Consider the following 22,903-nt stretch of genomic DNA (forward strand, 5'->3'; position numbering starts at 1 on the left):
CAGTAATGGCTCCCAGTTTGCAGTCATCTGCGGAGTTTGTTAGCCAGAGTCCCTTAGTGTTGGCCTGTACTTCAGAGAAGTAGATGCCAAACAAGCGCGGTCCCAGGATTAAACCCTTAGGTACTCCACTTGTCACTTGTCTGGAGCTGGATTTGAAGTCAGCTGTTTTTACAGTGTGGGTTCTGTCAGTAAGCCAATTGGCAACCCATGGAGTGACGTAGGGATTAATACCCAGCTTAGTAAGTTTATCTATGATTCCAGAGTGAGGGATGGTGTCAAAGGCCTTGGCGAGGTCCAGATAGGCTGGTGGACCACCTTACCCTCGTCCATGGCTCTGGAGACTGATTCGAAGAAGTCAGTCAGGTTCAGGAGACAAGATCAGCCCTTCACGAACCCAAACTGGGTGGGGTCCAGTGTTTGAAGGTTGCCAATGTCTTTGTTTATAAGTTCCATGATAATACGTTCCATGGCCTTGCAGAGCAGGCTCATCAGACTGATGAGGCGGTAGTTCCCATGTTCCAAGTTGGATCCCCCCTTGTGGAGTGGGGTAACTGTAGCTGTGCGCCACTCAGTGGGCACAAAGCCTGAGGTGAGAGTATGATTAAACATGAGACTTAGGTGAGGTGCCAGTTCATTTTGTAGTTCATGTAGTACACAGCCCGGGATGTCATCTGGTCCCATGGATGCTGTATTTTTAGCTTTGGAGAGTGCGTTTTTTACCTGTGGCTGTTATTACCGGAATTTGGCAATCTTCCAGAATTGAGATGGGCCGTTTAGGGGATGAGAGGGGGGTGAAGATGGCACTGAATCGATCTGCCAGGATATTGGCAATATCCTTGGGATCAGTATATTTAATGCCATTCTGTTGTAGCTCAGAGCAGATCTGAGCATTGCCATTTAGATTCTTGACAGTTATAGAATGCCTTGTAGTTGTCTTTGGAAATTTTATTTTCGTAACTAGCTTTGGAGGATTTTATGAGGGATCTCAGCTTCTTACTGAGGCTAGTAAGGGAGCTTTTTGCATCCTGGGATTTTCCTCTTTTCTGGAACAGTTTCTTCCTTTTAGTGTAAAGTTTGTTTATGGCAGGGGACCACCAGATTGGCTTCCTTTTTTTGAAGGAGAGCATCTTGGTTCTGTTTGGGATGGCACGATTCATGCATGAGTGGATGTGCTCGTACAGTACCTTAGTGTAGGACTCAGCAGTCGAACTTTCAGTTTCCGTCTGCATGGGTGTCATGACGTTTGTCACTTTGTCACTTCTGACTTGAGTTGCATGAAGTTGGCTTGAATTTTTTTAGTTTTTATTAGGTTCCATTCACAAGTGCTATTAAGCTAAACTGATGAAGAAGAAATGTAATTTCTCTGTTCAGTTCTTTACCCTGTTTTATACCTGGTGTACTTGTTAATCATTTAGAATCCTAACTTCTATTTTTTATCTTAGTTTATTGTTACTGTTGTAATACTATAGTTTTGTATTATATATTAAGTTTATGTAGTTTTGTATTAATGTTTTTGTGGAGCTTTTCTCCCCGAGTCTCCACTGAAAAAGGGCTCTGGCCCAGCTAGACCAACCCGGTTAACAAATGTCAGATAAATAAATTAGGAATGCTACAATCCATAAATTCATAGAGTGATCTCCCATAGTAGGAGTGAAAGGATAATATGTAATAGTCCTATGATTATTAGTCCAAGGGACATCCCTCACTTTTGGCTATAAATAACCTCCTACCTTAATGTTCTTTGTGGTTCACTGTTGCAGTCATCACATTTGGGTTATTTGCCTGCAGGTAGCCCTCAGCCGGCCTGAATACCAGAGTCTTCGGGTTTCTGCATCGGATGCTGTCACTTCTTCCTTGACATCGGGTCGTCAGGGGTATAAAACATGCAGCCGACACCATTACATCAGTCTTTCTTGCTGTGCGGTGCCTGAAGTAGAAGCAGTTCACAAGTGCCGATCGGCCGACTCCTGAAAATTTCCTTTTCGAGTTTCAGACCCGAAGTCTTCAAAAAAGCTAAGTACCTCATTGGGGATCCTTTTTCTTGCTCTAACCGATGTCAGTAAAAGTTAACAATTGTGTTACCTGTGGAAAGCAAGTACCTCATAGAGATTTTCATTCTTACTGCATCCCCTGTTTAGGCCCAGAACACGACGTCCCTCGTTGTCGGTTTTGTGCCTTGTTCAACACCCGAACTATTCGTTGTCGAGCTATTTTTGCAACTAATTATTTTCGTACTTGTTCTGTGTACTCCGAAATGGCTTCTTCAAGCCATCCGACTACCGATCTTCCAAAAACACGTAAGGATAAAGACAGAGACAGACCGCATAGGTCCAAAACTGCCAACGATGCTTCCGTTAAGCTAGTCACCAGTCCACCGGTACTCAGTGAGGCACTTTCACAGCCCCTGATATCCACTACTTCTGATTCCCAGGCCTCTACTGAGACCCATTCAGAGTCCGGCATGCCGCAAGATGCTTCTTTGACTATGGAACCTGCGGATGTCTCTTCCTTGGATGGGTCCAGAGCCGCTGTGCAGGCACCGGCTTCTGAGGGTGTATTCAGGCCTACAGACATTCATATTAAATCGATGCCATCGTTTTCATCCAGGCCAACAACTCGCACTAAGCCTAGAAAACAGACGGACCAAACCGCAGACTCAGGCCCATATCCCTAAAAAACAAATGCTTAGAATGGCTGAAGACCTTATTACCTTAATTAGGAGAAGCCAGCCTTTCCCCCTCTAAGAGACCTAGAACTGATTTTCTTTCTGATTCTTCTGATCAGGAATCTGATAGTTCTGCTCCTTCTGGTTACCAGGATTTGCCCTTATCTACTTATGAGGATTCTGATGCAGAGGATTCCATTCCCTCTGCTTCCCTTCCAGAAGATTTTTCTTTCGGTGAAACCTTGCACACTCTTAGGGAGCATTTCTGCTGGGAAAGCCAGGATTACTCTGAGTCCAAAAAGAGACTTAGGAAATTCTTACTCCTACCTCAACACAGGCCTTTAGCTATCCCTCCTGTTCTGGACATTGTAGATGATGCTTTCTTGGAATCTAGCCTTACCCCAGACACCTTACTTCCATCTCCCAGAAAACCTGACAGGTACCACAGAGTACCTGACTCTCACAAGTTCCTCTTCAAGAATCATTCTGCGGCTCCAGAGGCCATTTCCCATGGACCAAAAGGCATTAAGGCTACTGCTGCCAAAAATCGTACCCCTTCTGATAGAGATTCTAGAGCCTTGGACAGATGGGGAAAGAAGGTGTACACTTCTGCTGCTTTGGCCATTAGGGCTTTAAATTGCCAGTTTCATATGTTAAAGTATCAGCAGCATATTATGGGACTACTTAAACAGAAAATTATGTTGATTCCTGACTGTGCTGAACACAAAGAATTGCAAGATTTAATGCATTCTGCAGAACAAGTTGGTAAACATACTTTGCAATGTGGTTTTGATGCTTTAGAAGCATCTTGCAGGGCTCCTGTCACTGGGTCTGTACTTAGAAGGCATGCTTGGCTTAAGGAACAAAACTTGCCATATCATGTTAAAGCTAAATTACTGGATGCTCCCTTAAACCAAGACCGCCTTTTTGGCAACAAAGCAGAAGAAGTCCTCAAAAGGATGGAGGAAAAAGCTAAATCTATGCAAACTGTTAAAGATTTCCTACAAGTACAGCCTCCCAGATTCAGTAGGCATTGGCCTTAAAAGAACTGGTCCTTTCCAGGCCCCTCCAGGCCTTCTCAGTCCAAACCCAGGAACAGCAGACCACCTAGGCTACAGTCTCAGACTACGCACAGATCTAAGCAGTGGGGGGCTCCCACTTCCAAAGCAGGGAGTAGTAAGCCACCTCCCTACTGAAAAATGGCACAATGACTTAACCTTAAACCTTCCAAGCCCTGCTCTACTACCTTCTCCCTTAGGAGGAAAGCTCGTCCTGCATGCAAATAACTGGGAACTCATTACCCAGGACAAATGGGTTTTGAACATAGTTTCCCAGGGATACAGATTCCACTTCCACACACTGCCAACCCCAAATGGTTGGCCAGACCTGCCCCCAAATCAATGGGTGGAGGCCCAACAGCAGGTTCTCTCTCTTCTCAGTATCAGGGCTGTTCAACCTGTCCCAGCAGAACAAAGGGACAAGGTTATTATTCAAGACTTTTTCTGGTACCCAGAAAAGACAACTCCTGGCGTCCTATCCTGGACCTCTCTATTTTCAATACCTTTCTGGTAGTTCCAAAATTCAAAATGCTAACTCTTCAACAGCTTCTTCCTATGCTAGCCAAGGATGCCTGGCTAGCAACCCTAGACATAAAGGAACCTTACCTGCACATCTCAATAAGAGGATCCTGCAGACAGTACCTACGTTTCAGGGTGGGCTCCATGCACTTTCAGTTTTCTGCACTTCCCTTTGGCTTATCTACTGCGCCCAGGGTGTTCGCAAAGTGTCTAGCTCCAGCCATTGCATTTTGCAGGCAGAGAAATATTCAAATTTTTCCCCATACTTGGACGATTAGATCTGATGAAGCGTACTTTGGGTACGCGAAAGCGCTTATCTCTGTAATAAATTCTGTTCATTCATCGTGGTGGTCTGCTTACAGTGTTTTTACATTCAGGATTTTTACTCTTTTACGGAGAAGACTTTGGGAGCCAGCGTCTATTGTGTACCATTATTTATACTTGGATGATTGTCTGATTCAGGTAGAAAGCCAGGACTTGCTATTACAACACCTGACATTCGTAAAGAAACTTCTAACCTCACTGGGGTACACTATCAATGAAATGAAATCTCACCTAGTACCCTGCCAACAGATTGTATTCCTGGGAGCAAACTTGAACACACCTTCCCAGCTGGCATTCCTCACTCCGGAGAAACAAATTTATTTGACAACCTACTTCAAACTATTGGCCACAAAGCCCCTGCTATCTGCAAGGAAAATACATCAAGCTCTGGGGTTCATGGCCTCTTGCATTCTACTAAATACATATGCAAGACTGCATATGAGGAAACTCCAATGGTATCTAAAAAGCCTATGGTGTCAACATTCTCAGGACCTGGAAACAATGATTTCTATCATTCCTTGTATGAAGACAGAGTTCCTTTTGTGTGCAAAGGCCTGCTACCACAACAAGGGACTCCCTTTCACTGTACCCCCTGCCACCCAAACCCTAACAACAGACGCATCAGACTATGCATGGGGGGCTCACATGGCAGGGCAGTGCATTCAGGGCAAATGGAACCCGAGACAGATGCACCTGCATATCAATCAAAAAGACATGTTAGCTGTACAGAATGCTCTGACAGCCTTCAAAGACCGTATTCTTCCAGGACAACTATTGCTAAAGACAGACAACACCACAGTTATGTGGTACATAAACAAGCAGGGGGGAACCCACTCATACCCTCTCTGCAGACTAGCCATGGCCCTGTGGGACACAGCCTTGAGCTACCAAGTACACCTACAAGCGCAATTCCTGCCAGGCAAACTAAATTCACTGGCAGACGACTTAAGCAGAAATCTCATGGACCCACACGAATGGAAACTAGAACCCAAAATATTCAACCTCTTGAGGAACAAATGGGGGACTCCAGAGGTAGACCTGTTTGCCTCCCCTCAGAACTACCAATTGAAGACATTCTGCACAAGAACTCCCCACAGTCAAGCTTGGAAAGTGGATGCCCTGTCCTTTACCTTGGAAAGCCTCTCGGTTTATGCCTTCCCCCCTCTGCCTCTCCTCTCGAAGGTTCTACTAAAGATCAAACAGGGCAAGCCAAGGACAACACTGATTGCACCAGACTGGCCACGTCAGCACTGGTACCCCCTCTTGCGCAGTATGACACTGCTGCAACCATGGCACCTGCCTCAGACCCCTTCCCTGCTGTCCCAGCAAGCGGCCCAGATTCTGCACCCTCAGCTTCAAACCCTAAACCTTGCAGCCTGGCTAATTCCTTGAGCTCTCCCCTAGCATCCCTCAGTAAGCAGGTACTGGATGTCATTCTGGAGGCAAGGAGACCTGGTACTAGAAAATTCTATGCTGAAAAGTGGAAAATATACTGTTCCTGGAGCCAGGCTTAGGGGATGGGCACAACGGTGCCCAGCTTACCTCATATTCTGCAGTACTTAACAGAAATGCTCCACAAGTGCCTATCCTTCTCATCAATTAAAATTCATGCCTCTGCCATTTCAGCACATTATAATACTGAGCCACCCCTCTTCTCTCACCCCTTGCTAAAGCAATTCCTTAGAGGGGCCAAAAATTTAAGACCCCCAGGATAGCTCCCACTCCAGCCTGGAACCTTAACTTAGTATTGGAAAAGCTCACTCTTCCCCCCCCCCTTTGAACCAGCTGCTACAGCAGAGTTGAAATTCCTTTCTTGGAAGACAGCCTTCCTTCTAGCCATCACTTCAGCAAGAAGAGTGTCTGAATTACAGGCCCTCATGACAGTGGAACCCTTCATTATCTTCCATGCAGAGAGGTTTCCCTCAGGACTAATCCTTCCTTTATGCCCAAGGTGGTGTTTACTGTGGCCCTAAATCAGTCCATTCATTTGCCTACTTTTTCCCTAATCCACAAAACGAAGGGGAACGAATACTGCACTCTCTGGATGTGCACAGACAACTTAGATTCTGTTTGGACAGGACTAAGCCTATCAGAAAATCTGAACAGCTGCTAGTTAGCTTTGCTGCAGGGGCAGAGGGGAAGGCCATTTTAAAGCAAACCATTTCCAGATGGATAGCCCATTGCATTAATTTCTGCTACAAGCACCATGGAAAACCTACCCCACATGGGGATAAGATCACATTCCACCAGGGCTGCATCTACCTCTGTGGCATTTCTCAGTGGGGTCCCTACCAGGAACATCCTAGAAGCTGCTACCTGGAGCTCTGTACATACCTTCACCAAGCATTACCACTTGCCTATCTTTTCTAAATCCAGAGCTGGATTTGCCACTGCAGTCTTGCAGGGATTAACAGCTGGCCCTAATGCTCTTTAACTTCCTCCTCCCTTCCTTTGCTTTGGGAATCAACCCAAATATGATGACTGTAACAGTGAAACATGAAGAACATAGTACAGTTGTGTACACTTACCATAAATGTAGATGTGAGAGTGTATTCACTGTTGCAATCCTGGTTACTCTCCCTCCAGCCCCATGACTTCTCTTGGCTCTACCTGTCCTTCTTGTTGGTATATTTATTTTTTCTTGTGTATTTGCTTTTTGATGGGGGTTTACCATACCATTTAATTGCTTCCTATTGTGGGGGCACCTGACATCTGGGGCAAGAAAAACTGATGTAATGGTGTCGGCTGCATGTTTTAAACCCCTTACGACCTGACGTGAAGAAGCGACAGCATCTGATGCAGAAATCCGAAGAGTCTGGTATTCAGGCCGGCTGAGGGCTACCTGCAGGCAGATAACCAAAATGTGATGACTGCAACAGTGAATGCACTCAAACATCTACGTTTATGGTAAGTCTACACAACTGTACTTTCTCACAGCTGAACTGCCTATCCTGTTTTATAGCATCGCAGGAACTGCAAGGCAAGGAAGTCTAAAGACCATTTATGTCTTACCATTGTCCACCTTCCTGATATTCCTCCCATTAAGACTCAAAAAATTAAAATGTTACCTGTGTTACAAAATTGTCCATAGCCATTAATTTTCTTGTAGCTGTGCATTCCTACTGATATTTTTTCCCCAGCAGCCCCTGGGACACAAAAATCTTCTCAGCTCTTCCCATAATTGTCATCCTGCAAAAGCTATCCATGTCTGTTAATTTTTTTTTCTCTTTGTGGTCAGCTGAAGCTCATTAAGCAAATATAACAACATGATGGACAGAAGAGATGTTAATTGGGGTTACCACAGAACCAGTCTTCTCCAGACCCTGAAATATCCTTACTTTGAGCAGATGTTCTTTGTGTTTCACTGTATCGGTCATTACATTTGGGTTATCTGCCTGCGGGTAGCCCTCAGCCGGCCTGAATACCAGAGTCTTGGATTCCTGCATCGGATGCTGACTCTTCTTCCATGACGTCAGGTCATCAGGGGTATAAAACATGCAGCCGACATCATTACATCAGTCTTTCTTGCTGCACGGTGCCCGAAGTAGAAGCAGTTCACAAGTGCCAGTCGGCCGACTCCTGAAATTTTCGTTTTTGAGTTTCAGAACCGAAGTCTTCGGAAAAAAAAAAAAGAAAAAAGCTAAGTACCTTGTTGGGGATCCTTTTTCTTGCTCTTAACCGATGTCATAAAAAGTTAACAATTGTCTTACCTGTGGAAAGCAAATACCTCATAAAGATTTTCATTCGTACTGCATTCCTTGCTTAGGACCAGACCACGACGTCACTCGCTGTCGGTTTTGTGCCTTATTCAACCCTTGAACTATTCGTCGTTGGTCTATTGTCGTAGCAAATTATTTTAGTACTGGTTTAATTATCCAGAAATGGCTTCGGTAAGCCATTCGACTACCGATATTCCGAAAAAACGTAAGGATAAAGACAGAGACAGACTGCATAGGTCCAAAACTGACAACGACGCTTCCGTTAAGCTAGTCGCCCATTTTCCGGTACTCAGTGAGACGCTTTCACAGCCCCTGATACCGCTACTTCAGATTCGCAGGCCTCTACTGAGACCCAGTCAGAGTCCGGTATGCCACAAGATGTTTCTTCAACTATGGAATCTGCGGATGTCTCTACCTTGGATGGGTCCAGAGCCGCTGTGCAGCCACCGGCTTCTGAGGGTGTATTCAGGCCTACAGATTTGCATTTTAAACCAATGCCATCTTCTTCATCAAGGCCTAAAACTCGACCCACGCCTAGAAAACCAACGTCCAAACCACATGGTCAAGCCCATATGCCTAAATAACAAATGCTTAGAATGGCTGGAAGACCTTATTACTTTAATTAGGGGAAGCCAGCCTTCCCCCTCTAAGAGACCTAGAACTGATTTTCCTTCTGATTCGTCTGATCAGGATTCTGAAGTTTCTGTTTCTTCTGATGACCAGGATTTTCCCTTATCTACCTATGAGTATTCTGATGCAAAGGATTCCATTCCCTCTGCTTCCCCTCCAGAAGATTTTTCTTTTGGTGAAACCTTGCACACTCTTAGGGAGCATTTCCACTGGGAAAGCCAGGATTACTCTGACTCCAAAAAGTGGCTTAGGGAATTCTTACTCCTCCCTCAATACAGGCCTTTAGCTATCCCTACTGTTCTGGACATTGTAGATGATGCCTTCCTGGAATCTAGCCTGGCCCCAGACACTTTACCTCCAGCTCCCAGAAAATCTGACAGGTATTGCAGAGTACCTGACTCTCACAAGTTCCTCTTCAGGAATCCTACTCGGATCCAGAGAACATTTCCCAAGGACCAAAGGGCATTAAGGCTACTGCTGCCAAAAACCCTACCCCCTCTGATAGAGATTCCAGGGCCTTGGACAGATGGGGTAAGAAGGTATACACTTCTGCTACTTGGGCCATTAGGGCCTTAAATTGCCAGTTTCATATGTTAAAGTATCAGCAGCATATTATGGGACTGCTTAAACAGAAAATGATGTTTATTCCTGATTGTGCTGAACATAACGAATTACAGGATTTAATGCATTCTGCTGAACAAGTTGGTAAACATACTTTGCAATGTGGTTTTGACTGTTTAGAAGCATCTTTCAGGGCTGCTGTTACTGGGTCTGTACTTAGAAGGCATGCTTGGCTTAAGGAGCAAAACTTGCCAGATCATGTTAAAGCTAAATTACTGAATGCTCCCTTAAACCAAGACCGCCTGTTTGGCAACAAAGCAGAAGAAATCCTTAAAAAGATGGAGGAAAAAGCTAAATCTATACAAACTGTTAAAGATTTCCTGCAAGTAAAGCCTCCCAGATGTAGTAGGCATTGGCCTTCTAAAAAAGGGTCCTTTCCAGTCTCTTCCAGGCCCTCTCAGTTCAAACCCAGGAACAGCAGACCACGTAGGTTACAGTCTCAGGCTACACACAGGCCTAAGCTGTGGGGGGCTCCCACTTCCAAAGCTGGAAGTAGTAAGACACCCCCCCCCCATGGAAAAATGTCACAATTACTTAACCTTACCCCTTCCAAGCCCTGCTCAACTGCCTGCTCCCTTAGGAGGAAAGCTCGCCCTGTATGCAAAAAACTGGGAACTCATTACCCAGGACAAATGGATTTTAAATATAGTTTTCCAAAGGTACAGATTCCACACCCAACCCCAAACGGTTGGCCAGACCTACCCCCAAATCAGTGGACAGAGGCTCAACAGCAAGTTGTCTCTCTTCTAAGTATCAGGGCTATTCAGCCTATCCAAGCAGAAGAAAGGGGACAAGGTTTTTACTCAAGACTTTTCCTGGTACCCAGAAAAGACAGCTCCTGGCGTCCTATCCGGGACCTCTCTATTCTAAACACCTTTTTGGTAAACCCAAAATTCAAAATGCTAACACTTCAACAGCTGCTTCCAATGCTAGGCAAAGATGCCTGGTTGGCAACCTTAGACTTAAAGGAAGCTTACCTGCACATTCCAATAAGGAAATCTTGCAGGAAATACCTACGCTTCAGAGCAGGCTCCAAGCACTATCAGTTCTCTTGCACTTCCCTTTGGCTTATCTACTACACCCAGGGTGTTCACAAAGTGTCTAGCTCCAGCCATTGCATTTTGCAGAGAAATATTCAAATATATCCATACCTGGACGATTGTCTGATTTAGGCAGAAAGCCAGGACATGCTATTAAAACATCTTGCATTTGTAAAGAAACTTTTAACCTTGCTGGGGTACACCATAAACAAAAATAAATCTCAACTAGAACCCAGCCAACAGATTGTATTCCTGGGAGCAAGCTTGAACACAACCTCCCAAATGGCTTACCTAACGCCAGAGAAACAAGTTTATTTGACAGCCTACTTCGAACTACTGGCCAGCTATCTGCAAGGAAAATTCTGCAAGCCCTGGGGTTCATGGCCTCTTGCATTCTACTAATTCCATGGAATCAATGACCTGGAATCAATGATTCCTATCATTCCTTGTATAAAGGCAGAGTTCCTTTGGTGAGCAGAGGCCTGCCACCTCAACAAGGGGCTCCCTTTCAATCTACCCCCTGACACCCAAACCCTGATTACAGACGCATCAGACTATGCATGGGGGGCTCACTTGGCAGGGCAGTGCATTCAGGGCAAATGGCACCCGAGTCATATGCACCTGCATATCAACCAAAAAAAGATGTTAGCTGTACAGAATTCCCTGACAGCCTTCAAGGACCACATCCTTCCAGGACAATTATTGGTAAAGACAGACAACACCACAGTTATGTGGTACATAAACAAGCAGGGGGGAACCCACTCGTACCCTCTCTGCAGACTAGCCATGGCTCTGTGGAACACAGCCTTGAGCTACCAAGTGCATCTACAAGCTCAATTCCTGCCAGGCAAGCTAAATTCACTGACATACAACCTAAGCAGAAATCTCATGGATCCACATGAATGGAAACTGGAACCAAAAATATTCAACCTCTTGAGCAACAAATGGGGGACTGCAGAGATAGACCTGTTTGCCTCCCCCCCAGAACTACCAGTTGGACAAATTCTGCACAAGGACTCCCCACAGCCAAGCTTGGAAAGTGGATGCTCTGTCCTTTACCTGGGAAAGCGTCTCAGTTTATGCCTTTCCCCATCTGCCTCTCCTCTTGAAGGTTCTGCTAAAGATCAAACAGGACAAACCAAGGACAATTCTTATTACACCAGACTAGCCTCGCCAGCACTGGTACCCCCTCTTGCGCAGCATGATACTGCTGGATCCATGGCACCCAGGGGTGTAGCCAGGATTTTCAAATTTGTACTCATATCTCCCAGACTGCTGCCCCCTCAACAAGCCACACCCACATTAACACTGCTGTCCAAGCCACGCCCCTTCACATTGCTGATCTCTGAACAGATCACTGGCAAGTCTATGCCAAGGTAGCACTTACTTACATGAAGAAGCAGCATGAACACTTCATTCCAAAGGTACTTCCTTAAGTCAAAGAACAAAATACCTTTCTATTTACACTAGGGTAGAACAATCAGTCCCCCCCCCCAGATTACTCTTCTTCCCCTTGCAGCTCCTAACCCTTGTAGTGGCTCATTAGAGCTCCAGTAGTGCTGCTAACTAAAGGACTGGCAGGCTCTAGGCAGCACATGCTCCACAGTGTTGCGGTCTGTAGGTACAACATATAGTGCTCTCCCTAGGTAACACCCAAGCTACGAGCCATAACTACCTCCCTTCTACCCGCATGGGTCACATGGCAATGGCTGTTTACCCCTATGGCCTACACTCATACTAAGCCTTTTGGAATAGTAAACCTTACATTCCCAACAACAAATACATTTTAGCTGGGTCCGGTCATACTGCCACTGACAATAAATGAAGATGTGTACCCATGGGAGTCAATCAAGCAAAAACCAAAGCTGTTGAAAGTTAGATATTTACTACCCTCTCAAGCCTTTGCTGAATGGAAATTGGTTAAAGCAAGAAAATGACCCTAGACCCCAGAACCAGTGGGACTGTACATGCTCTAAGGTACTATTTTAGAGTTTTTTTCTAGTCTTATGATCCAGTGATAGTCTGAACAAAATTATTGGAAAGAAATGAAAAGAAATTCAAGGAAGAAATAAGTTTTGCCCAATGCTTAATGTTAAGAGCTAACACGATTCCACCCAATATGCTGAGAAGACAACAGATTCTAAAGACAAAAAGCATATCTGCAAATGCAGGCTGCCTCCCTACCCTCCCACAAAATGAAAACATAGTTACTTTATGTATAGCTCTATGATGTAACATGCTGAAAGAGTAAATGAAGACACTCAGGTCTGATTGTGAAAAATGTTAAAGAAACATTTACCGCACCATTCTCAGCCCCCTTGTAATCTATTGTAAATGATCTTGTGTGTACATATCTGAGTAGTGCTGGTTTCTGACTATGCTGGGTACAGGGCATTAGTTGGGGATGGGGTCCCTCTACTAAGCCTGTTTCAAACTTCCACTGTACAGAATAATTTACTGCCAAGCTCTATGCATATTTAAATATTTGCATAGGCACATCTTCCCCCCTCAGAAGTAAATATAACGCTAAATTCAATAATAAAGCCCTATGGGCAGCATAATAAAAGAAAAAAATGCTCACTGCATGCAAAAATAAATGTAACTCTCAGAAAGCCAAAAACACTCATGCTAAACTAAACAAGGAACTCAGAACTGTGATTAAATCAACCAAAGCATAATATGAGGGAAAAATATAAACCCAGGTGAAAGATAACCACAACCTCAAAGGTAACACGACAGTGTGCTGAACAAATTGTAAGTGGAACCACCTAAAAGGAATCGGAGGATATAGTATACCTGCTGGCTGTTAAATTTAATCCAAATTTCACCCCTTCTTCCCCTCAATACTTCTCAGGAGATACCCTCGACCATAACTCTTCTGGCTATCATTAGCAAACAAGTCTTCAATGCACTCTCCAAGGCAAAGAATACTACTTCAATGGGCCCTGATAATATCCTGGGATCAAACGCTCCAAAATCACTGTTCAGCATTAGTTTCCTAACGGGTTTCATGCTTAGTGAATAGAGGACTGCAACAGTCAGTTCTCAGCACAAGGTTTGGCCTTCAACTGACCTAGATAACTACAGACCATAAGTCTGACTAGTCTTGTATGGAAGGCCATGGAAAGAATTATCATAGATATTTTAAATAAAGACACAAAGAACCTGTTTTCTTATTTACTTCTACAATGATTACAGATATTGAAATAAAATAACACAAACGCTGAGCCATTTGCTAAACAAACAATGTGGTCTCACAATGAAAACAGACTCAGCATGAGCAGTAAACTTCTCTGCCCTTGAAACTCACATTCATTGAAACGCAATGAAAACCCACATTAAAAGAAAATACATCTAGCCAGTGGAGGATTAAGTTTACCTTTTAGCCGTTTTCAAAATATAGGGCCATGCGTATGTGTTCTTTGATTCACTTTCCTGATTTATTAAATTATATTCCTTGTATAATACAGCACCATTTGTTAGAATGGTGTTTGAAATTTGTAGTTATGAACATTCTTCTACTAAGTAATGAAACAAAATAGATGAACCAATAAGACAAAGTACCTACTTCAGAAAATTTCAACCATAAAAGGCCACTAAAACTTTTGTCATTACAATCCACCAATATTACTCAATAAGCGCAATCTATACAGAAGTAAAAAAAGCATGCAAATAATTCTGCATTAATGAGATCTGTAACTAATAAAGAGGTTGCTACTGGCAAACAACTTCACATTTCGGTATTTCATCTACAAATTCAGTGCCTGTTGCCCTTGAAGTATAAATTGCCTATGCATCATTAAAAAAATGGTACGGTGGTAATATTGCAATAGGGAATGACTGACACCGACCTATATATTTATATTTCACACCTAATTGTTGCACTCGTATGCATGAAACACTACAGTGGTTTCAGACTTTAACACAATATCAGCATTCAAACTTTGTTTTTCTGTATATACATCTAACTTAATACAATACTCTGCTTTTGTGTCATATTGGACTGAATGACAATTGTTATAAAAAAATATGTACAATGCATGGAAATGAAAAACTTTTGCTATGGGTTGTTTTCTTTTACAAGTGCCTTTAAGTCCTTGTCTGCAATGTAAGAATTTAATAATGAAACAGCAAAAAAACAAGCAGAAAACTAGAGATCTAACTACAATTGCATCTCTCGACAGATTACTACACAGCCCCCCCCCCCGTTCTGTACTCTCCCACTGCTCAACAACACAAACATCCCCACTCTGTACTCTCCCACTGCTCAAAACATCCCACACTTTCTCCAACACTACATATTTTTACAAACTAATACCCAAACTGCAAAAAAAAAAAATGGCATGACTACTTAATGACACTTTCCTAATTCCTCCAAAACTGTCTTCTACCAAGATGTGTTTTTATGGCATATGACAAAATTATTGCTAACAATCTTCTATTACTCAACATAAATTTTCTGTAGTCATGATTTTAAGAACCAGTTCTCACTGCGATCCAATCTTTTTTTCCTAAAACAGGTAATTATGCACAATAAGGATTACTACAACTCGTCATAGTAACAAACAATGACATACCTCTAATTTTTCACTGAAATCTTCCGCATATGGAACAAACCTACTGTCGGTGTCACACTTGTAAAACCAGGTACACCGTCTCACTTCAGATGGCTCTTCCTCCCAATAAACAGCATGTCTCATTCGATCATACAAATAAACATCATAACATCCTCCGTCTGTACTCACTACCACGTTTTCTGGATCAGGTCGGACAGAATTGAATGAATAAAGTATTTACACTAACAGTATGATGATATAGACACATAAAACACATGCACACACACAATTTACTTACCTTCTCTCTCAACGGAACAACTATTTTAAATTGCGCACGAGATAAAAAGTTATTTGAAAAAAAAATTACGCGCGAGAGTGTTAAATAGTTTTAATGCACATTAGCATGCGTGCAACACGTGAATGGCTTTCCTTAAAGGAGAAGACAACCACTTAAGCTGTTTCACCTAGATCCTAGTGTCTGCCTTCTGCTACCCCTCCACACAAACACTGTACTGAAGTGTGTACAGTGCATATGCCTCCCGACTTCCCTGATGGCACCTACCTCTGACACCTTCCCTGCTGTCCCAGCAGGCGGGCCAGATTCTGCACCCTCAGCTTCAAACCCTGACCTTGCAGCTTGGCTAATTCCTTGAGCTCACTAATAGCATCCCTCAGTAAGCAGGTGCTAGAGGTCATTCTGGAAGCAAGGAGACCTATTTCTAGAAAATCCTATGCTGAAAAGTGGAAAAGATACTGTTCCTGGAGCCAGACCCAGGGTAAGGGCACTACGGTGCCCAGTTTACCTCATATTCTTCAGTACTTAACAGAAATGCTCCACAAGGGCCTATCCTTCTCGTCAATTAAAATTCATGCCTCTGCAATTTCAGCACATTATAATACTGAACCACCCCTCTTCTCTCACCTCCTGTTAAAGCAATTCCTCAGAGAGGCTAAAAATTCAAGACCCCTCCCCAGGCGAGCCCCTACTCCTGCCTGGGACCTTAACTTTGTATTGGAAAAGCTCACTCTCCCTCTTTTTGAACCAGGTGCAACTGCAGAGTTGAAATTCCTTTCTTGGAAAACAGCCTTCCTTCTAGCCATCACTTCAGCAAGAAGAGTGTCTGATTTATAGGCCCTCATGTCAGTGGAGCCCTTCATTATCTTTCATGCAGACAGGGTTTCCCTCAGGACTAATCCTTCCTTTATGCCCAAGGTGCTGTCTAGTGTGGCCCTAAATCAATCCATTCATTTGCCTACCTTTTTCCCTAATCCACAAAACAAAGGGGATCGAATTCTGCACTCTTTGGACGTGCACAGACAACTTAGATTTTACTTGGACAGGACTAAGCCTCTCAGAAAATCTGAACAGCTGTTTGTTGGCTTTGCTGCAGGGGCAGAGGGGAAGGCCATTTCAAAACAAGCCATTTCTAAATGGATAGCCCATTGCATTAATTTCTGCTATAAGCACCATGGAAAACCTACCCCACAGGGGATAAGATCACATTCCACCAGGGCTGCATCTACCTCTACAGCCTTTCTCAGAGGGGTCCCTACCAGGGACATCCTAGAAGCTGCTACCTGGAGCTCTCTTCATACCATCACCAAGCATTACCACATGCCTATTTTTTATAATTCTACGGCTGGTTTTGCCACTGCAGTATTGCAGGGCTTAATAGCTGGCCTTAATGCTCTCTAATGTCCTCCTCCCTTCCTTAGCTTTGGGAATCTACCCAAATGTAAAGACTGCAACAGTGAAACACGAAAAACATAGTACAGTTGTGTACACGTACCGTAAATGTAGATGTTCGAGTGTATTCACTGTTGCAGTCCTGGTTATCCTCCCTCCAGCCCCCTGACGTCTCTTGGCTCTATCATTCATTCTTGTTTTGTGTTTTTGAGCTTTCTGGTGTATTTGCTTTTTGTTGGAGGTGTAACATAACATATAATTGCTTCCCATTATGGGGGCACCTGACATCTGGGGCAAGAAAAACTGATGTAATGGCGACAGCTGCATGTTTTATACCCCTGACGACCTGATGTCATGGAAGAAGAGATAGCATCCAACACAGGAATCCAAGACTCTGGTATTCATGCCGGCTGAGGGCTTCCTGCAGGCAGATAACCCAAATGTAATGACTGCAGCAGTGAATACACTCGAACATCTACATTTATGGGAAGTGTACACAACTGTAGTTTATGTGCTTGATTGGTGAGATGTTCCTTTGCTCTTAAGCACAAGCTTAGACATTTTTGTCAGTTTGGTGATATCTCCATCTCCTCAAACATGGTCAGTTAGCCACTTCTTTGCTGATGACCCGCAAACCACTTCACCCCCACCCCCACACTTTTCTTTCCTTGACATCACAATTTGTTTTTAAGGGGTAAAACTCATCGGTCAAATCGAAATTGACCACAAACCCCATGCTTATCATTTAAACATGATCTGTCTATGTACACCATCTCTTTGAGTGCAGTACTCCATAGGGGCTATTTCCTCTTCTGCCTTCTCCTGCACTATTTTTCATGCCCCTGTATAACATTTTGGTAACAACTGTCGGCTTCCTCTAAGATTTTACAGAGAAAGTTAGACTCCTTCTACCCCATAACCAGGGTTACAGGGTATTTCCATTTTAGCAGAGCCCCCTCTCCACTCTTCATAGCAGCTGCAGGGAATGTATCAACTCGCTTTGTGCTAAACCTTCTACCAGTCTCTTTTTTTTTTTTTTTTTTTTGTCCCACAGCCATTAAACCTTTCAGGACTGATACCTGCTATCCAAACCATTCAGTTCTACAGTCTACTTCTCCAACAATGGCATCATGTTAGTGTCCTTCTCTTTAATCACCTCTGTAATTCTGAAATTTGCTTTCTTTAGCTGCCCTTCTGAATTTTCCACCTTTTCTTGCAGAGATTCAAGTGCTCCTTTAAACTGCTTGCTCCGTTTCTTATCTATCAACACTCATATCATTCTCTTTCATGTAGTTTTCCACAGCCATAACCACTCCGCCCAGATGCTCTGTATCTTGCCCTGCTGCACATTATTTCCCCCTGGACTTTAGTTACTTCAGATACCATACCAGCTCTTCCATTTTCTGTAGAATCAGTTTGAGTTTGCCCTCCATTGTAAACTGGAACACCTCGAAGACACCACCATTTAATTTGTGGGAAACTCATGCAGCACTGTATCAATTGTTCACTCCAAATTTGTTGATTTTAACCTTAAAATACTATAGAAATTTGCACTCCCAGTGAAGAACTGTACATTTAAGCTTCCATCACACTTCATCTCCTTCTAGTGGTCAGTTTTTAGTATATTTTGGTTCTTTTCGTGGTTATTGCAAAACTTGGTGTCAGTTTTTATCTTCCCCAAGTAGTACAGGTTGTGCAGGTACTTTGTTATTCTTTGTTTCTGAAATGCAGCTGTGGTACAGGAGTAAGTGGATTAACAGTACTCTGTGGTTACCCTCTTGCATATTTTTTGCTATACCAAAACAGGAAAGCTTGATTAGTTAAAGTGGTATTCATTATGTGGAAGTCCAGTTGAAGATGGTTGCACTGGTCATAGTACTTCACAAGACTTTGAATGTTAAAGGTGAGATGTCACCGTTTTTAAGAGATTTTCCCCTTTCTGCTCACCAGTCATTCATCACTCCCCTAGCCATGTGGCTCATTCATTCCCCATCATGTGGGCAAGGATCATTCAGGAAGCCATCAGAAGTAATCGAGATTTTCTTATTTTTACCCTATAACCCTTACGTACTTGTTGTAAGGCTGCCAACAAATAGCCATGCAGTGGATTAACCATACTTGGTGACCACCCACTTCCATGAGATCATTCCTAGCAAGTAACCTCTCCCATCTGCTGTAAGGCACCACAGCAGTTGTCCTTGTTCTCCACCAGGGATGATTCTGCCTGTATGTATGTTATCTCACGCATGAGCAACCTTCCCTCATCCTCAGTGAAAGGCAAGTAGGTAGACTTCTCCCCTACTTTAGAACTTTGGACACTTGGCTCATAACTATGGCCTCGTCCTTCTGTAACATGGAGATGGGCACAGGTTTGAAATCTGAAGGGTACTTTATCTGTCTCTCTATAGTTTGCTGACTGTGTTAGTCCCACTAGGATGGTGGCCCCTTTTCAGGGTGACCCAAAGAGGTGTTTATACTATTAGATGAAATTTGGCCAGGGCATCAGGTAACTTCCCTTACTCTTTTTGATAGGTGCAGTGGGCTCTTTTACATCCACCTGATCTACCGCCATCTCTAGCAGGTGGGATATCTGTTTAATGTCTTATTCAAAGGAGTGCAGCACCCCCTTATGCTACAAGGCAGTGTCAGCAGTCTGTCTACCTAGTGTGGGAATGAAATTCCATGGCCTTCTGCCTTATTTTGAGAATCTGTTATCACTCTTAAGTTTGCCTTCTCTGGGAATTGTGTGTGATTTATACTTGACTTCCTCATACTTTTTTTTAGAGCACAGAACCAAGGGCGATCTGCAATATTCCCTACTCCACACAGCACACTATGCAGTACAAACCAGACCCAACAACGGTGTCATTGTAAGACATCGACATAATGTTAGCCCTCCACCTGACCTGTACATGGGGCATACTCTTTTCAGTTAATATTTTATTTTTAAAGGTCACCAGCCTTACTCCCTTTTAAATTCATGTAATATTTGGGTGTTCATATATTAAACCTGACTTTTCTCTGCCAGCCGTAGTTTAGGGCATTGAATTGGTAGATGAGGCAGGTAACACCCATTACCTCTATTACATTTCTCATTGATTTTACAGTAATGTTGAATGCACCAAGTATACTGCACAAGATCCCATCAACTAAACTGTAAAATTATTAGAGAATATGTAGATTTAACTATTATAATTAACTGGTTACTTGTCTTGTCAGGCCCCAAGTGGTGGAAATGCAGAGTTTAAAGTCGTAAGTGGGACACGTTTCTGGCTTCAGCAGAACTTAAAAATTCTAGAGCAATGAGATAGAATGTTACAAGCAGATATCAAAAGAATGAAGGTAAAGTCCTTCATAATGGAACAAATAATTATCTCATAATGTGATCATTAACAATATTCATATTAACAGAAACATATAGCTTGAACCTTTAAATCCTATGATAATTCTGGGATGGGTGTGACAAGAATATTTTTGGTTTTCTATTGTTGTCAGTTCACTTTTTTTAACTTTTGAGCAGCACTACCTGTTTCATAGCTTTGTTTCCATTGTTCAAAGTCATATGGAGCTGGGATTTTCTCCATAAATATGACAAATTATCACATATCTGTTGTAAATTGTTTCAAATACTAAAACTACTGATTTACTGTACAGTATTGAGTGGAGTCCCATGAAGCTGTAGAACTTTGCATTCAAGTTTATAGCAAGTACTCAGTGTACATATTAGGTCTTGTTTAAGAAAATCGGATGATAAGTAATTTTATTTGGTTTATGAACTGTCTAATGGGTGACATCTGTCTTTACATTTAGTAATGCAAAAAAATCTCTTTGTTATGCATTTTTCCTAGATGAACTCAGAAAAAAACAGTAAATCATTACATTACATTAATGCAGATTTTAAGACAAATAGCGTACGGCACCAGGACCCAACCGGTCAGCACAAGGATGTATCAAAAATAAATTCAACTAAATTGCTAAAGGCAATAAAAAGATACTTCCTCGTTGATTCTTTGTAAACGCAATTTAATATAAAAACGTTTTCGCTTCCAAAGCAAAAGAAGCTTCATCAGACAATAAGAACACAGAACGCAATCAATTTAAACATATGGAAAGGAAATGATGTCATTTCCTTTCAAGTGTACATCCATTTTTTAAGGTACACTTTTTATATATGTATAAAAAATCAATATTTACAATCAATAAAAAGTGTACTAAGGTACACAATCACATAAAATAGTTCAATTTGACAAGTCAATAAAACTGTTTGTGTATATATATACGCAAATCGGTTAAAAAAACATATTAAAACTGTGACTTTGTAGTGAGGTTTTTAAATACCTTGAGGTTTTTAAATAAACCTCTTAAAAGAAAGGAAATAGGCTGTTAGAAAAACCTTTTATGAAGCTGTTCATAAACACAAATCCACTCTTATTAAGTATACAGAAAATCAGCCTCGCCATAATATTAAGTGTTTTTAAATGGCCGTAAAAAAACACTAAAAGACAATGCAAATTAGGTAATCCTGCACAAGTTAAGATGTTTAAAAACTCGATACTATGTGCAACCCCATACCCATTCTTAATTTTACACTAAGGGGTACTAACCAAAATGGAGATAAAGGGTGTGTAGAGATAGAGAAGAAATGTGTTACCTTAAGTAACTTTTGTATTTCAGTACTGCCAGGATATTACATGCTTCATTTAGCCCTGGGTAAGAAAAGGCATTAAGGCGTAACTGCCATTCTAATTCTCTAATCTCAAGTAGAAGAGATTGTGGTCCACCTCTTATACCTACATTTACACAATCGATGCCCATATAAGTGAAACTATGTCCCGTATGTTTAATGATATGTTTGGAAAGAGCATTGTCGCCCTTCTTTTGCTTTGGAAGCGAAAACGTTTTTATATTAAATTGCGTTTACAAAGAATCAACGAGGAAGTATCTTTTTATTGCCTTTAGCAATTTAGTTGAATTTATTTTTGATACATCCTTGTGCTGACCGGTTGGGTCCTGGTGCCGTACGCTATTTGTCTTGGACTTGTCTGTTTATTTTTCGGTCACTATTAATGCAGATTTTAAGAATGATAATTGAGACTAGAGTCACTTTGTTTTTTTTTTTTGTTTTTTGAAAATGCAGACCGCTGTTCTCATCAGTGTTACTCTTTCTCACCCCCCTTTTTTTTATTTGTCAGTGCTGCGAATTGCTAGATTGTCTTGGAATACCATGGGTTCAAGCTGCTGGTGAGGCAGAAGCAATGTGTGCTTATCTGAATGCTAATGGTTATGTAGATGGGTGCATCACAAATGATGGCGATGTTTTCTTGTATGGAGCACAGACAGTTTACAGAAATTTCACTATGAACACCAAGGTAAATACAAATTATATTTGTAATATTTTTAACAAAGACATGCTGATATCATTAATGTTTCTGCTAATCTGACAAGATTGCACAATCATTTGACATTGATTGTACAGTTTTATGAAACACAGTGTTCTTGCACAGATATAAGCTGTGTTCAGACAGAATACATTTCACAGTAACGTTTTGAATAGTATATTGATTTGTTGCAACTCTCTTGTATTATTTTTCCAATTGGGCAAATGTATAGCTGAACCTGCTTCAGACTGATAAGTCAAAACCTAAATCATCGAATCCCACTTCATTGATCCTTAGTACTGAAATATCAAATGCATAAAAACAGAAATATCCAAAAGTGCATTTAACTAGGGACTATTCAGAAAACACTTGGGTTAGAAAGAAGAATAAAGACACCTTTTTTTGGGAGGTGTTACTCTTCAAATAGCTAATTTGCTTCTCTAAAATTCTATGTCTGACTGTTCGGTTTTTGGAGCTCATTAGCAGCACATCATCCCTGGATGACATTAGATTGCAAACAGTAAACCCCACAAAATGCACAAAAAAGTCTAACCTTTTAGTGCACACACCAAAAGAGGCTACACAATAGGCACACGCGCATGTGTGCGCACACTACAAAAAAAACTTTATGTGAGGAGCAACCCTGTATGACCCCAAGCTCCTCTGTTTTAATATTTTGAATTAAGGTTATATTACCTTTGAAAAA

The 22,903-nt window shown here is 42.2% G+C and overlaps 1 protein-coding gene across 2 annotated transcripts in view; it reads left to right on the top strand.

Annotated features, from left to right (window-relative positions):
* Positions 1-22,903, top strand: part of GEN1 (GEN1 Holliday junction 5' flap endonuclease) — a 911,226-nt gene that overhangs the window by 154,726 nt on the left and 733,597 nt on the right. For both annotated transcript variants that reach the window (XM_044064875.1, XM_044064884.1), the window contains exon 4: positions 22,012-22,188. In XM_044064875.1, the coding sequence (XP_043920810.1) occupies positions 22,012-22,188 (177 nt within the window). The remainder of the gene's footprint in view (positions 1-22,011; positions 22,189-22,903) is intronic.

This window comes from Protopterus annectens, chromosome 1.part0, assembly GCF_019279795.1.
Source record: "Protopterus annectens isolate FY-2018-M chromosome 1.part0, PAN1.0, whole genome shotgun sequence".
Lineage (NCBI taxonomy): Eukaryota > Metazoa > Chordata > Ceratodontiformes > Protopteridae > Protopterus > Protopterus annectens.